Source organism: Lates calcarifer, linkage group LG19 (assembly GCF_001640805.2).
Source record: "Lates calcarifer isolate ASB-BC8 linkage group LG19, TLL_Latcal_v3, whole genome shotgun sequence".
NCBI lineage: Eukaryota > Metazoa > Chordata > Actinopteri > Centropomidae > Lates > Lates calcarifer.
In genome coordinates this window covers 4,383,406-4,397,717 of record NC_066851.1, presented here as the reverse complement: position 1 = coordinate 4,397,717, position 14,312 = coordinate 4,383,406, and the positions used below count along the sequence as shown (strand labels likewise).

General features: G+C 42.5%; 2 protein-coding genes across 2 annotated transcripts; one reads left to right on the top strand and one right to left on the bottom strand.

The window, feature by feature from the left end:
* Positions 1-1,435: 1,435 nt before the first annotated feature.
* On the bottom strand, positions 1,436-5,672 carry supt7l (SPT7 like, STAGA complex subunit gamma). Its single transcript, XM_018695203.2, has 5 exons — positions 5,557-5,672; positions 4,279-4,768; positions 3,753-4,077; positions 2,867-3,104; positions 1,436-1,975 (listed from the first exon to the last, which is right to left on the bottom strand). Exons 2-5 carry the CDS (start codon positions 4,713-4,715, stop codon positions 1,677-1,679), a joined length of 1,299 nt encoding a protein of 432 aa, XP_018550719.1. The 5' UTR covers positions 4,716-4,768; positions 5,557-5,672; the 3' UTR covers positions 1,436-1,676.
* Positions 5,673-5,856: 184 nt separating this feature from the next.
* Positions 5,857-13,153, top strand: slc4a1ap (solute carrier family 4 member 1 adaptor protein). The gene is made up of 14 exons (XM_018695201.2): positions 5,857-6,715; positions 7,764-7,983; positions 8,163-8,291; positions 8,385-8,445; positions 8,538-8,677; positions 8,797-8,957; positions 9,325-9,394; positions 9,486-9,675; positions 9,946-10,036; positions 10,157-10,406; positions 10,659-10,757; positions 11,398-11,477; positions 11,568-11,637; positions 12,154-13,153. The coding sequence occupies exons 1-14, from the start codon at positions 5,936-5,938 to the stop codon at positions 12,201-12,203; spliced, it is 2,391 nt and encodes a 796-aa protein (XP_018550717.1). The 5' UTR covers positions 5,857-5,935; the 3' UTR covers positions 12,204-13,153.
* Positions 13,154-14,312: the final 1,159 nt, after the last annotated feature.

Here is a 14,312-nt window from a genome sequence, read left to right as displayed (position 1 = left end):
CTTCTGTATGATCCCTCTGTTGCTGAAAACAAACCAGTGTATGTTTACATCTTCCTGACAGGTGTCCACCTGAATAATGACTGTTCTCTCTCAGTGAAGGCAGAAGTTTCTCCTACCAACAAACTTGGCTTCTTGTGACAATAACAATCTCTCTTTAACCAGAAACAAGACTTTTGTGCTACAACAACTTTCATTCCATAATACTATATAGATTTTACAATATTTATCTGTTAATTTCTGAATATTTCAGTGGTTCATATAAAGAAGTGTTTGAAACAGATTTGATGTATTTATGTTGTTGTGTAGAGACACTGTATGTTCCCATGAGCCAAAACTGTGACCAAACATAACAACATTTTCACAAACTTTACCACTGAATTTTTATAATTAGATAATATTTTCGTGAACCAAAGTTCTCAGATCTCTCAGAAAACTTAAATGAGTTCAGTGTGAGTCAAAGTACTGAGCACCACATCTGGCACCGATTTAGTTTTGTGCAGTGACCACAGACTGGGAGAGACAAGGTCATTGCTGATGCTGATTTTCTGCTGCAACTGTGGAGTTTTACCTGCAGAATGTCAGAGCAGAAGATAATTCAGGACTCCCATTAGAACCAGGTGACACTGCTTACGGTTATTAGCATCAACGAGGGGAGCCTTTACAGTCCTAAGTTTGGAATACTGATTTAGTTTTCCAGCTGCTCCTATTCCCACCTGGCTCACACAGCACTGCAGATCAAACACATTTTTAAGGTGTGCCACAAAAAAACAACAAAAAAAACATAAATTAACTACATCTGCTTGAATATCAATACACATGACCCCATCAGCACTTCCACAATGACCCACCTATTGTGAAAATGAAAGAGGCCCACACAAAAGAAAATCACATGTATCCAAACAGACCTGCTCATTGAGCATGCAAAATTATGCATGCCATAATTAATTTGCCATTAAGGCTGGATTGATGTCGCCTTCATGATGCAGACAACCAAACCATAATTGCCTCTGGTGTTGCATTCACAGCTTTGCCTCATTACTGAAACAGATGCTAATTTGGCAGAGCGGCTTCAGGTTGACAGGTGCATGAAGTGTGTGTGTGTGTGTGTGTGTGTGTGTGTCTCTGTGTGGATCGCTCTGCTGTGTTGGGCTACATGTAAAGTAGTGTAGTGCGCTGCAGAAGGGAAACGAGGGGTTGTAAATACATCATAACGCCAAGTTCATTAGAAAAAAAACATATCTTCCTTTTTGGTGGAGCATCTTTTGATTGGATTGAGTGGCACAGGCAGTAATTTGTAGGTGAGAAGAAAGTGATTTATAGCGTGGGAAAAAAAAACATTGTGCTGAATAATTCAACTGTTTATGATTTGTTTTGGACCTCCTGTTTTTTTATAGTTCAAATGAACAAAATGATGATTCAAAACATTTGGACGATGTTCTTTTGACAATAAACCCCTTTAATATATTCAGTGGGTTTCAGTTATTTGACAGAAACTATACTCATAAAAACAAACATGAAAAATACAAAATATCTTTTTTTCCTCTCATCAGTTCAGTTCTTTCATGACATTGTCTGCTGTCAGTTTACACAGTGCTCATGATCTCGACCGGAGAGGAGTCCAACACCACCAGTCCAAGATAAGTAGCGTGGAAAACTGAGAGTCCGCTGTCTCTTCTTCACATCTTCTTCGCCCGTTTCTTTGGTCTCTGGTTGAAGACGGGCGACGTGCCCATCAGGGAGTCGGGTGAGTGCGAGGCGTAGCTGCCGTCTGACGCCGCTCCCGCAGGTGAGGGCGCCATGGCCCCTCCCGATTCGCTCATGGTGGACATGGGTCCCCCCTCCTCGAAAACATCTCCACCCAGGACGCTGTGGTGATGGTGGTGATGGTGGTGGCCTGAGCCCTGACCCTCCTCGCCATCCTGCGGCTCCATTTTTACCTGCGGCCACAGAGGGGAGTTGCTGGCTCCGCCCCCACCTTATAGGAGAGAACAAATTCAGCAAAGGTGATTTTCCACCACATATTGGTTTCCTGCTTTGAAAGGTAAACTTAAAGCCTGTGGCTACAGATGCTACTGTGTGGTTTTTAAAATGCCAGCTCTCTCATATCTCTTTAGAATGGGGAAAAAATATAACCATAAAACTCTGATACAACCCTTATGTATTCTTATCATGTAAATTATTTGAAGTGATGTTTTGAGTAGTGAAAATGTAATTAAACTGTGCTTCATGTGTAGAATTTAAAAAAAGAATATCCATTTTTTTTATGACTCATTCAAATGTAACATATAAGGGTGTTTTTCAAACACAAACACAGAGTTTGCTTGAAATATCAGTACGAATCAAATGATTTTTATACGGTGAGTGTGTGTGGATTAAGCCAACAAAAATAATTTCATGGCTCATTAAAAGTATCATCATATTCTGTATACAGCTTAACTAGCTAACAAGCTAGCTGCAACACCTGCCGCAGCAGAGCTTGGCTAAAAGTTACTGCATCAAGCTCAATTTACTGGTCAGCAGAGGATTGAGGGCATCTTCATCTATAAATACAATATGCTTGATGTCTTAAAAGAAAACAAGCACAGACTTAATTATTAATTAATTATCACGAGCAGAAGAGTGAGCTAATGAAAACTAGGTCACATTGTCAGACATTTTTTATTAAGTGTCCTAGTTAAGTGTCAAGGAGGTAGGAAGCTACTTACGTATTAAAATACACCTGATGATTAACTGAAGCTACAAGCCTACAAGCAGCAGATTTACCTGCTCCATGTGGTCACAGTACATCCACCAGTGAAGGTTTAAACTGGAGACTTTTCTGTAGAAAATTCTTTGAGAATGGAGCATTTAAATTTGCTGGTCTCACCTGAGGTGTGAGGAGAATGGTCACCATCCAGGCCTGAAGCCAGCCTTTCACCGTGGGCCCCGAGGACCCCCATGGGCAGAGCCTGGTCCCCAGAGGCCAGGTCAGCTTCCGGCTCCTCGCTAACAGGGAAGGAGATGTCACTCATGGGCTCCTCCTTTATCCTCGGGGGCTTGGAGTCCTCCAGAGCTTTCTCTGGATTCACCAGCCTCTCATATTCCTCTGACAGATCCTTACTGACCTGAAAAAGAAAATTATTAGTCCTATTTGTCTGGTGAAAGATAATGTGGGAACTGAGCCTGGATGATCTTGTCTTCAGCACCGATCATATTATTCCCTTCTGACCAAAACATATCGGTCAGTAGCTTCAGCAAACAGACATGTCAGGATTTAACATTTTTCTGCATAATTAGGTATAAATCTGAGGGACCAGTTTCAGCACTTTCTGCTCTCCACAGTGCTAATCACTTGTGTATCTTTAGAAGTCATTTTGGCACTGAGGACAGTGATTCTCTCACTTTGGTTTCTGTCTAACTTCAAAGCAGCTTGCACACAAATTGCCATACGGTCCATTGTTCTCACTCGATGATTCAGCATGTTGTGATTGAAGCCAAGGTACTTTTTACACACTAAAAAACTATTTTTTTCAGCAGTGTGCCCAAAATTGTTATTTCCAATATTGATTAATTTGCAGATTATTTTAAGGACTAATTCTTTGGTCTATAAAATGTCAAAACATAGTGAAAAGTAATGAGCAAATCCTCATATTTGAGAAGTTCAAAATATGGGATATTTGGTGTTTTTGATTCATATATGGTGTAAAACTGATCCATCATCAGAATTTTCTGATAATAGACTATTCAGTTAATTGACTAATTCCCAACCTCACCTGCAGCATGTAGCTGTGATAGTCTTTGATCCTCACTTGCCAGAAGCGCTGCAGGGCCAGCACGCTGCCGATGCCCACCTCATGAAACACCTGCTCCACCACATCTGGGAAGGGGCTCGCCCCTAGCCGTGCCTCCCGGTCCACCGCCACCCGCAGCAGGCGGGTGAGGCGCAGGTAATGCTCGTGGACCAGGTCGGTCAGAGTCTCCAGCACACTCTCCTGAGCACACTCGAAGCCAGCATGGGCCAGGACGGTGGCCACTGACTGATAGAGGAGCTGCCTGCAGGAGGGCCAACTCAGCTCTGTGACAGGCTCACCTTTACCCCTAAGAACCAAAGGAGATGGAAGGAGATAAATAATACCTAGTTGCTAACTTGACTGAGATTATATCTGTGATATATTGGGTGATATGTGAATAAATCATAATATCTAAACTGCAACACATATGCCTCAATAGATATGGAAGGTATCTAATTAGAAAAGAGGAGTCCAATCTTAGCTCAGCCACACAGAAAGATTAACTTACTTATAAAAGTCACTTTCAGGGTCACTGTGGCGGAGCTGGAAGGGTTGCCGTGGGGCTTTGCTGTCCACAGGTAACAGATCATCTGGCATGACAGGTGGAGTGGGAGGACGTAGAGGGAGGCTGGTATCACCCTCCTCCATCCTGCTGCCCGCTTCAGAGGACGCTGAGCTCTGACCCTGAGCCTGGGCCTGGGCCGCTGCCAAGAGGGCCCGGAGGCGGCGGGTGTGCTGACACAGCTGCACTGTGTGGATGGTGAGGCTGCAGGGTTCTGAGGGGATGTCCAGCATGGTGGTGGGCCGGGGACGCTGGGCTGAGGGCTGGTGCAGGGGAGGGTCCTGCATCTCCACGGAGCGAAACTCACGCTGGAGCAAGTCAAAGGAGCTGCGGCTGGGAGGTGCCCCTGTAGGTCCAGGGATCTCTCCCCAGTAGCGCATCATGATGAGTGATCAAAGACACAAGCTGGTTTCAAACTAGCATCAAGGCTGTAAAACTGTAAAAGGTGAGAGAGAGGAAAAGTGACCACAGACGGATGAAGAGGGTTTATACAAAAATGGAAGACCTGTCCCTGATTGTCACAAGACAAACAACATCAACTATTTAAAAAAAACAGAATATTTTCAGTATAGCATTGATTCACATTTTTCATTCACTGCTCTCAATTAGCTTGCTAATTGTTTATAGCTGTTTGCTTTGGGGTTTTTTTTTTGTTTGTTTGGTTTTGTTTTTATCCAAAATAGTTTTAAAAAGTGAAGTTTTAGTTGATACAGAGGGGCAGCTTACTTTCAACTGCCAAGGTAACATGACGCCAAATAATAATTAATAGCTGCGCAATTTAATCTCAATTGTACGTGGCATGGAAATTGCTTTACATGTCTCCTTATCATTTCTGAGTGCAACCACTAACACGTTTTAAAGGAAATACTAGCAATAACGGTTCGCACTACCTTTGTTAAGAAAGAAGACAGCAGGAATAGTATTGTAATCGTTAAAAATGGTATTGGTATAGATGTAGTTGATGTATGCCGAATTGGGGAGTACATTACATTGATTCGATTAAGCTCTAAAATCAAGGTTTAACGGGAATGTCTGTTTGCCGAATAGCAGAATAACACAAAATGTCAGGTGTCTGATTGGAGTTTGGTACTGCATGAGCATATCAGAGAGAACACATGAGTAATAACTCTGACTCGTGAGGAGCAATAAGCCAGCTAGCTAACTATGAGTACCTAACATACACGCATAGCCTGTTAAATTGTTAGATACAGTGGTGTAACTCACACGACACAGAGATGGATGAAACGTCTGTTGATAGTTGCAGCCAATAACCCTTCTATCTTTGAGGGAAGTTGCACAGGAACTTAGCTTTCGTGTCCTTGTTGCAAAAAAACTCGGGTGCATAGTTTAAAGAGGTGTTTTGTTCCGCAACAAACCTCTCCTTTTTACTGATATAAAAATCTGAATTCTATTAACATGTTATGTAGTTTTACTCAGAATTATTTTTCAAATGTTTTTTTTTTCGGGAACATATTATTTATTAGTTGTTTTTTCAAAGTTCAGTTGAGGCTTAGAAGACCCGGGCAAATTTTAGAGTCGCACCAAATAAACATGGCCGCCTCTCCCGCCGTCAGACGTGAGCCTGAAAAATATAAATGAAGAAATGAGCTCTGCGATGGAAACGGACGAATGCTCGACCGCAGAGAACGGCGGCGGGCCTGAAAAGAAAGACTTGTCTACAACTGAACCAGAAACCGAGGACCCGTTTAAGAAACCAGCTGTTTTCGCGGCGCCTTCTCTCACCATCAAACGCGGCAACGTCGCTGCTTCGTCCAAACTAACGTCAACCGAATCAAAAAGTGTTTCAGAAAATAACAAAGCTGAAGTTGTAGACACTACTAGCGACACTTCCTCTGGTCCTGCTAACGACAAGGAAATCTCGGACCAACGGCAAGTAGAGGACAAACAAAGCGATAAAGACAAGAATGTTTCTACTGTCAAAACCAAATCAGATGCTAAGCCCAGGGTGCTTCCTGCGAAAGGCCCCCCAGCTGGCAAATTCCCCCCTCTACCGTACACAGAGCCACCGTGGGGCGGCAGGGCTCCAGATATTCCTTACGCTCTTGAAATTCTCAAAAACGGCACCATAGTGGACAAGGTTCCTCTCACTCACAGGAGTTTCTTCGTGGTGGGACGTTTACCTGTGTGTGACGTGTCTCTGGAGCACCCCTCCATCTCCAGGTATCATGCAGTGATTCAGTTCCGCGGACAGGCCGGAGAGGAGGAGTGTGTCGGAGAAGAGAGAGGCTTTTACATCCACGACCTGGGCAGCACACACGGCACCGTGGTGAACAAGAACAAGATTCCCCCGAAGACTTACATCAGGCTGCGCGTGGGGCATGTGTTAAAGTTTGGTGGGAGCACGAGACTTTTTATCCTGCAGGTGAGTCCTGCTGTAGACACCCATCACACCTGCACTTAACATACTGACAGTATTACATGATCATGGTTGACAGACAACTACAGTCAAAGTAAGGATGGCTTTCACTTTTTTCCTCTGAAATTCTGTAACCACCCATTATTTAACTACATTATATTTAAGACTGCTTTTGGCATTACATCACATCATTTTTGTGTTTTTTTTAACTTAGAACTAGCAAAAGCCACAGCTATAGCACTCACTAATCATTCCAGCCACTGAATCACCTGCTTTCTAAAGCCATACTAAATGTACTATGGCCCCAGTTTTCTAAAGCCCACTTTGACACGTTGAAACTGGAGGTAGAGATGCCAAGATCTGACTTTTTTATTCCCATGGGCAGTTTCAATGTCTAAAGTGAGGACAGTACCTGGCGTATAGGGATACATGTAGGCAACATTATGCACCAGGGATGGCTGTGGCACTAAAAAAATGTATTGTATCTGGTAGTGGAGCCACTGAATTTTAGAATGGCTTAAATGAAGAACCTGTGTTTATCTGATGTGTCACATCTGGCCAATATTTAACTAGTTTGGGTCAGGAATACCAGTGCTAATACCAACCTGGAACATCTACATCTCTGTAAATCCTTGTGTAGAAAATGTTATTCATCACAGTGTATGAAGGCCTACACAACTGACCCACTGTACTATGTATAAGCCCATGAAAATCTGCAGCAGAAATGGCGTATGGAAGTTATTTGTGAGGTTATGCCAAGCAGAAAAATAATCAGCAATTTATAAGATAAATCAACAGATTACTTAATGTATAAAGAACAAAATCAACAGCATTCACCACTTCCAGCTTTAGGAAAATACATTCTAGTTGACACACAGATGGACCACTCAATATCAAATCCTGACATCTTCCCATGTATAGAAAATATCACCTTGCCCTTTTTATGAATTTAACAAGAAATGGATAATGATGATTATCCCAAAAAGCAAATAGAGAGAAAAGAAAAAGAAAGAAAGAAAAACCCAAAACATTCACCTTCCCTCTCCTCCCACAGGGTCCAGAGTTCGATGAGGAGGAGGAGTCTGAACTAACGGTGACAGAGCTAAGGGAGCGTGCCCAGAAACAGAAAGCAGAGCTGGAGAGGAGGATGATGGGAGACGGTTCTGATGATGATGGTGATGATGATGATGACAAGGAAAAGGAGGAAGACGGGGAAGGTGGAAGCAACAAGAGCAAACAGTCAAACGAAGATTCAGGCTGTTCGTGGGGAATGGGTGAGCTTTTCCAGGATTACACTACAGTGTGTTACATGTCAGCCGTGTTGATTTACTGCTGTGTTGTCATCTTGAGCGAGCTGCTGTAAAACTTTCTCCTAAGGCAAGTAACTGAAGAAGCGAGTTAATCTTCTCTCCTTTCCTTTCATTCCATCTGTCCCTGTAAATCCACCCTGCAGCTGAGGAGGTTGTGCCAGAGGAAGACGAGAATGAGGAAAACCCTTTCTCAACAGAGTTCCACGAGGACCAGGAGGCTGCGTACCTGAAGGACCCCAAAAAGGCTTTGCAGGGCTTCTATGACAGGGAAGGTCAGAAGACATCAAGTTTTATTAGATGCAGAAGAAACTTGTATCTGTTTCTTGAATTTCTTGACTTCAGTTTTGACATCCTGTATCTGTTAGGGGAGGAGCTGGAGTTTGAGTATGAAGACAAAAGCCATGGCACCTGGCTGTGCAGAATAAAGTAAGAGACAAATATCTTAGACATCAAAAAGGTTACAAAGTGTGGTCATGTGGTGTAGTGAGTTGTGGAGTTTATGATGATTTTCCTGTTAGGCTACCAGTGGACGACGCCATGGGTCGGCAGCTGGTTGCTGAGGTGACCCACACGGGGAAGAAGAAAGAAGCAGCCATTCAGTGCTGTTTGGAGGCGTGTCGGATGCTGGAAGCCAGAGGGCTGCTGCGCCAGGAAGCAGGTGGGAACTCAGCCCCCACTGGGAGATGTCTGAAAGTGCAATCATGAACCGCCATCTGGAGAGGTTACAGCTTGTTGTGAGGATAAGAGTTTATTTCCTGTCTTACATCCTATTCCCAGTATCCCGTAAACGCAAGAAGAAGAACTGGGAGGATGAGGACTACTACGACAGCGACGACGACACCTTCCTGGATCGAACCGGCACTGTGGAGAGGAAGAGGCAAGAGCGAATGAAAAAGGCTGGGAAGATTGAGGAGCGGCCTGAGACCTATGAATCACTGGTAAACATCTGCAACTTTAAACACAGCTGGGGAATATTGCAGGATTATGATTCAGGTCCAGGACATGTATAGGAGAAACAGGAGGCAGTCACTCAGCAATGACTTTTGACCTTTTTTGCTATATCTGCTAAACCCAGAACCTTCTTGCTGTGAGGCGACAGTGCTAATCACTGCACCGCTGTGCCAACACCCTATAAAACCTGTCAAAATAATGCAGTCTATGTATAGTGCAGGTGATCTTTGTTCTGAAAGTGATGGAACAATCTTTGGAAACAACTCTATAATGTGAGATGTACTGCACTTGTATTATAATGTTAGCATACTGTATGTTTCCACAGTAACATTCATGTATTTGATTTTAACGTAGGTGGCCAAACTGTCAGAGGTGGAGAAGGAGCTGGAAGACACTCAGAAAAAGCTCAGTGCTGGTAGAGGAGGTGAGTCACCATCACCTGTGCTTCCACTGTTTCCACTGTTTTGTGTTTAGATGTATGTTATTGCATGTTATTGCATGTTCCCTCCTCTTAGACTCCTCTGGCTCTTCCACTGAGGACCCGCTGGATGCCTTCATGACTGCAGTGAGAAGTGAGGCAGCGATGGACACCGTAGAGCGCCGGAAGCTTCACGTTCATGTAGCAGACTTACGCAAAGATGCCCAGAGACTTCGCAAACTGGTCGAACTCACTAGGCCTGCACAGATGCCATCACTTCTGCCAGGGTTAGACACAATACTACAGTCATCTCTCTGCTGGATTCTCTGGTTTATCCCAGAAATCTGTGAATTGTGTTTTTATTTTGTGATTTTTCTCCTGAATAAGTCCTGAAATATCAGCTACATTTATTATTAAGTTATGTTAGAGTTGTTTGTTATAGCTTCTTTGAAACACTTACTGGAGTTAACTGTTTGAATTCATTAAAGTCTTTTATTCCAATATATATTAGGCCACATTCAAACACTTAAAAGATATGTTGTGTGTTTGTGTGGCAGTGGCAGCTCAGAGAAGCCTAAGAAGACTTTACCATTGTTTGGAGCCATGAAAGGAGGAACTAAATTCAAACTAAAGACTGGCACCATTGGGGTGAGTGTTGTTTCTTATGTTTTCAGCTCACTCTAATTGTTTGACACTTAAATTCCCCTGGAAACATTGTATTTTACTCAGCCTCTTTCTCTCTGCTATTCCATCTTCCTCTGTCTCTAGAAGTTGCCTCCTAAGCGGCCCAATTTGCCTGCGGCGCTCTTCAACATGAAAGAACTTCCACCAGGTGGAGAAGAGGAGGAGGAGGAAGAGGAGGAGGAGACAGAGAAAAATGAGGATAATGATGAGAAGCGATGTACAAGTATTGCTGAGTCTGATGCTGACGCTGATGAGTCCGGTGCATCCATGTCTCGAGAGCGCACTCCCCCCAGGCAGCAAAGAGAGCAACCAGCACAGCCCCAAGAGCTGAAAGGTAAAAAGCCAAAAAAAACTCTTTACTAGTGGAAGAAGTAGGAAATAATAAGAGGAAAATATTCTATGCATTTTTGCTTTCTGATTTTTTTTTGGTAGTGTGTTCACAAGTTTTAATGGTGATGTCTTATAATGCCACTGGGTGGCAGTAGATCTGTTATACACACAAACAGCATACTCTTGTTATGCTTCCATATACAGACAGATTGCAGTTTTAAAACATTATATTCTTCTTTGTATGATTTCATATCAGAGCAAAGCTGCAAACTGAGGAGAGGTGGGGAGTGCGCTGAAGCAGTGCAGCAAGAACCCGAGCACAGGAGCAACAAAGCCCCAGCAGCGCCCAGTCCAAGTGGGTGATTGTGTTTTATTGTATCCATATTAGTATGTGCTTTCCCAAGTACCAGTTATTGTGTGTAAGTGGTGGAAGAAGTGTTCAGACCATTTACTTCAGTAAAATAGCAATAAAAATAATATCAAAAATAATCCTATATTCAAAATTTGAATAAGTAAAAGTACAGAGGTATTAGTGCCACAGTTACTTAAAGTGTCATAGGCAATAGTCATTATACAAATGACGTGTGCCAGTGTTTTATTGTTATATTGTTGAATCATTATTATTGATGCACAAACATGTAAGCAGCACTTTAAAGTTGTAGCTGGTAGCTAATTATAACTGCTTTATATGTTTTTTGGTGATGCAGTCCATTAACAGTGTAACATATAAATTCATCATGTTTTTATGTAAAATTTTAATTTGAAGAGTAACTAGTGACTAAAGCTGTCATAGAAGTGTGGTGCATCAAAATACAACATTACCTTTCTGAACTGAAGAGGAGTATAAGTAAAAAGCAGCATTAAATGAAAATACTCAAGTATCTCGCACAAGGATGTGAAAACTGTGCAGCACTTAGTTAATCTCATCACTCATCACTCTTATTGTCATGTGTCAGTGTTTTGATCTTTAATGTGCTGTACCTATGTTTCCACAGAGTCCAGAGCAGAAGGTGACAGAGAGCCAGCAGCTGACTCCAGTCCCAGAAAGAAGAAGAAAGTGATGGGACCCAGCAGGGTAGGTCCTCATACACAATAATCAACTGTCCAGTCTATCATAGAGAAAAGTGTGACATAAATCCAATTTCCTTGTGGTGTGTCTCCACAGCCACCAGTGCAGCTCTCAGGACAGTATCCAGAGGACGACCCTGATTACTCTGTGTGGATGCCTCCTGCAGGTAAACAACCTGTCTAATGTGACTGTTGAATGTAGAGTCTGATAAGTAGTCTCCAAATCTTCAGACTTTTTGCCAGGACAGCAGTGCTGTTCTCATATTTTATGTGTATTTTATAACAAACGCTTGCATGTTCCTGGGCTAAAGAATACTTCCTCCCTTCATTCCTGAGCTCAGGAACGAAGGAATATTTTTTTAAGGATATGGTGAGAGGAAGTAAACATGGTCATGGTCCATTTATGCAGCCAGAATTACAGCAACATTTTCATTGTTCACCAAGGAATGTAGATCAAAGTCACTTAAAATGATAAGATAAGCTTGAATTAAAGACTAATTGCAGCAGGTCATTTTAGCACCATGATTGGTTTGAACCATGCAAACATGTAAATCAACAGATTCCAAACATCTTGGGATAATCATTCTGCTGTTTTCAAGACATTTTTTTCCAACATATAATAACACATGCATTGGTGCGTGTGGATCCTTGAGATGCTCAGACTTTCTTTTCTTCACTCATAGGTCAGACTGGAGATGGCCGCACACACCTAAATGACAAGTACGGCTACTGAGGGAAAACTTTAAAGAGCTCTCCAGTCTCCACTTCACCAGCTTTTATTCTGCAAATAATACCTGCAACACAAAGCCTCTGGACTCCTCAGCTTTGACCGTTAACCCCCTCCACCCATCCCATCCCTGTGTGCGGTTCAGCTCGGGAGAGCACAGAACAGACTGGGGACTTGCAGAGGGACAAGCAGAGATAATACTGCTGCACCTTTTATTCATCTCCTGAGGATATTTGCATTTGCAGACTGTGATAAACAAAAACCACACCATTCCGATTCACATTGGGGAATACCCCCCCCACCCCAAATACTGGGCAGTAAGCCTGCTGGCACTTATAGATGGGTGGCACCTGAATTTTGTCCTTTTATTTAAATTCTATAAAATCAAGCAGAAAATGGAAGAGAAGAGCAGGAGCGCGTAACTGATCCGAATTCAACTTTCTGGTCTTTGTCTGCTCCTCATGCAGTTAAATCCACCTGACATCCAATCTGTGTCCCTCCTCTATTTGGCTTCAGTTGATCGCTGGCATAACCTTTTTTTTTTTCCAAAGGAGAGTGTGTAGCAGGGAGGGAGAAAGAGGGAGAGCATTGAAGCAGCTTTTCTGACCATCTGGACACTTGGATGGCTTACTGGATGAAACGCAAGCTGATAATGACTCAAGCTAAGTGGAGTGTGTGTCTGTGTCTACACCAACACACACATATACACATACACACAGCCCAACCTTCTCAAAGTTCTCTCTTTAACATGATTGTCTTTATGAGCAAGTCAGCCATTGGTGTGTTTGCCTAGAGTAGGATTCCTCACTGTGAAATCCCACTCAGTGCTGTTGCTCTTGGTTTACTGCCATACTTTCCACCCTCTTTCCTGTTGTCTTTTCTCAAAAAACACAAAGTAAAGAAACTGTATTTTGTTATATAAATGTAGAATAAAACTGTCTGTACATAACCTGCAAGTTGCTTACTCTTCCTCACTTAATATTGACCTGATTACATCCTCTTACATTCACTCTCCCCTGAATTTTCCAGCTGTCCTCCCTCTCTGGGCCTTCTTCACACCCAGCCTAGTTCTGACGTCAGACTTTCTGTTTCCTCTCCTTCAAGCGCTCTCTCACACACAAGGAGCATTTCTCAGGGTATGATCTGGCACAAAGAGGTCTGTGGTCTTGGCTGTGGATGTTTGCTGCGATGTTCTGTGCTGTGACCTACTAATCACAGACGGCAAACAGTGTTCACACAAGACGAGTCCTCTGTCTGCAACTACTAATGGTACTGACATCACTGAATAAAGCTGTGCTGAACAGGTTCGCTAACAGCTGCCTTCTTAACACATGCAGCAGACACAGGGGGGTATTAGCACTCATATAGAGAAACTGTATGTTTCTGATGAAAACTGCTGCCTGTGGTGACTGGAAAGGATAAGATAGAACAAAACAGAAAAATAAGAACTTGAAAACCAAAACAATGAGCAAAAAGACATTAAAACATTTTACATTTCACAGACATTATTACTTTAAAAATACTGATTAAAGGTTTAGTGTTGGATGTTGGAGTTCCAGTGCCTCCATTATTAAAGGATTACTCTAGGATTTTTGAGCCAGGTCTTTGTTTTTCCCATGTTTTTGGGGTGTAAATGATTGATGCAGATAAAAATCTTTGCAATCGGTCCACTATGAGTAAGACTGGTGTACCCAGAACCCATAAACAGCTGCTGCACTGTAGACAAATTGTACAATTGTCTGCCTCAAAGTACATCTACTTAAAGTGCTTGTTGTTGCCAGATTATTATCTGACAATATTATGGAAAGGATTCCTTCAGATGGACCTTTTTGTTAAAGAGGAAGATCATTTTTGTTTAGAACCAGCCGCTTTATCGCCACTGACAAAAATCATTTCACCTTGCAAAATATGGGAGGTGCTAATTTACTGGTGCCTCAATTAGTTTGTTTGTGTTGTTGTGTGGTACTTTAACTTAAAGTTAAGGATCTCAATACTTTTTCCACCAATGACAGTCACACAATAACACAAACAACCGATCCAGGCAGCAGTAGATTAGCACCTCTCATGTTTTGCAAAGTTTTTGTCAGTGGTCTGGTAGTAATAAAATGACTATTT

Excerpts from the sequence above, each read along its gene's own strand:
- slc4a1ap (XM_018695201.2), top strand. The coding sequence starts at position 5,936 with ATGAGCTCTGCGATGGAAACGGACGAATGCTCGACCGCAGAGAACGGC. Across the intron at positions 8,292-8,384 it reads GGGCTTCTATGACAGGGAAG|GGGAGGAGCTGGAGTTTGAG; the intron begins GTCAGAAGACAT and ends TGTATCTGTTAG. Across the intron at positions 8,678-8,796 it reads GCTGCTGCGCCAGGAAGCAG|TATCCCGTAAACGCAAGAAG; the intron begins GTGGGAACTCAG and ends TCCTATTCCCAG.
- supt7l (XM_018695203.2), bottom strand. The coding sequence starts at position 4,715 with ATGATGCGCTACTGGGGAGAGATCCCTGGACCTACAGGGGCACCTCCC. Across the intron at positions 3,105-3,752 it reads ATCACAGCTACATGCTGCAG|GTCAGTAAGGATCTGTCAGA; the intron begins GTGAGGTTGGGA and ends TTTCTTTTTCAG. Across the intron at positions 1,976-2,866 it reads CCATTCTCCTCACACCTCAG|GTGGGGGCGGAGCCAGCAAC; the intron begins GTGAGACCAGCA and ends CTCTCCTATAAG.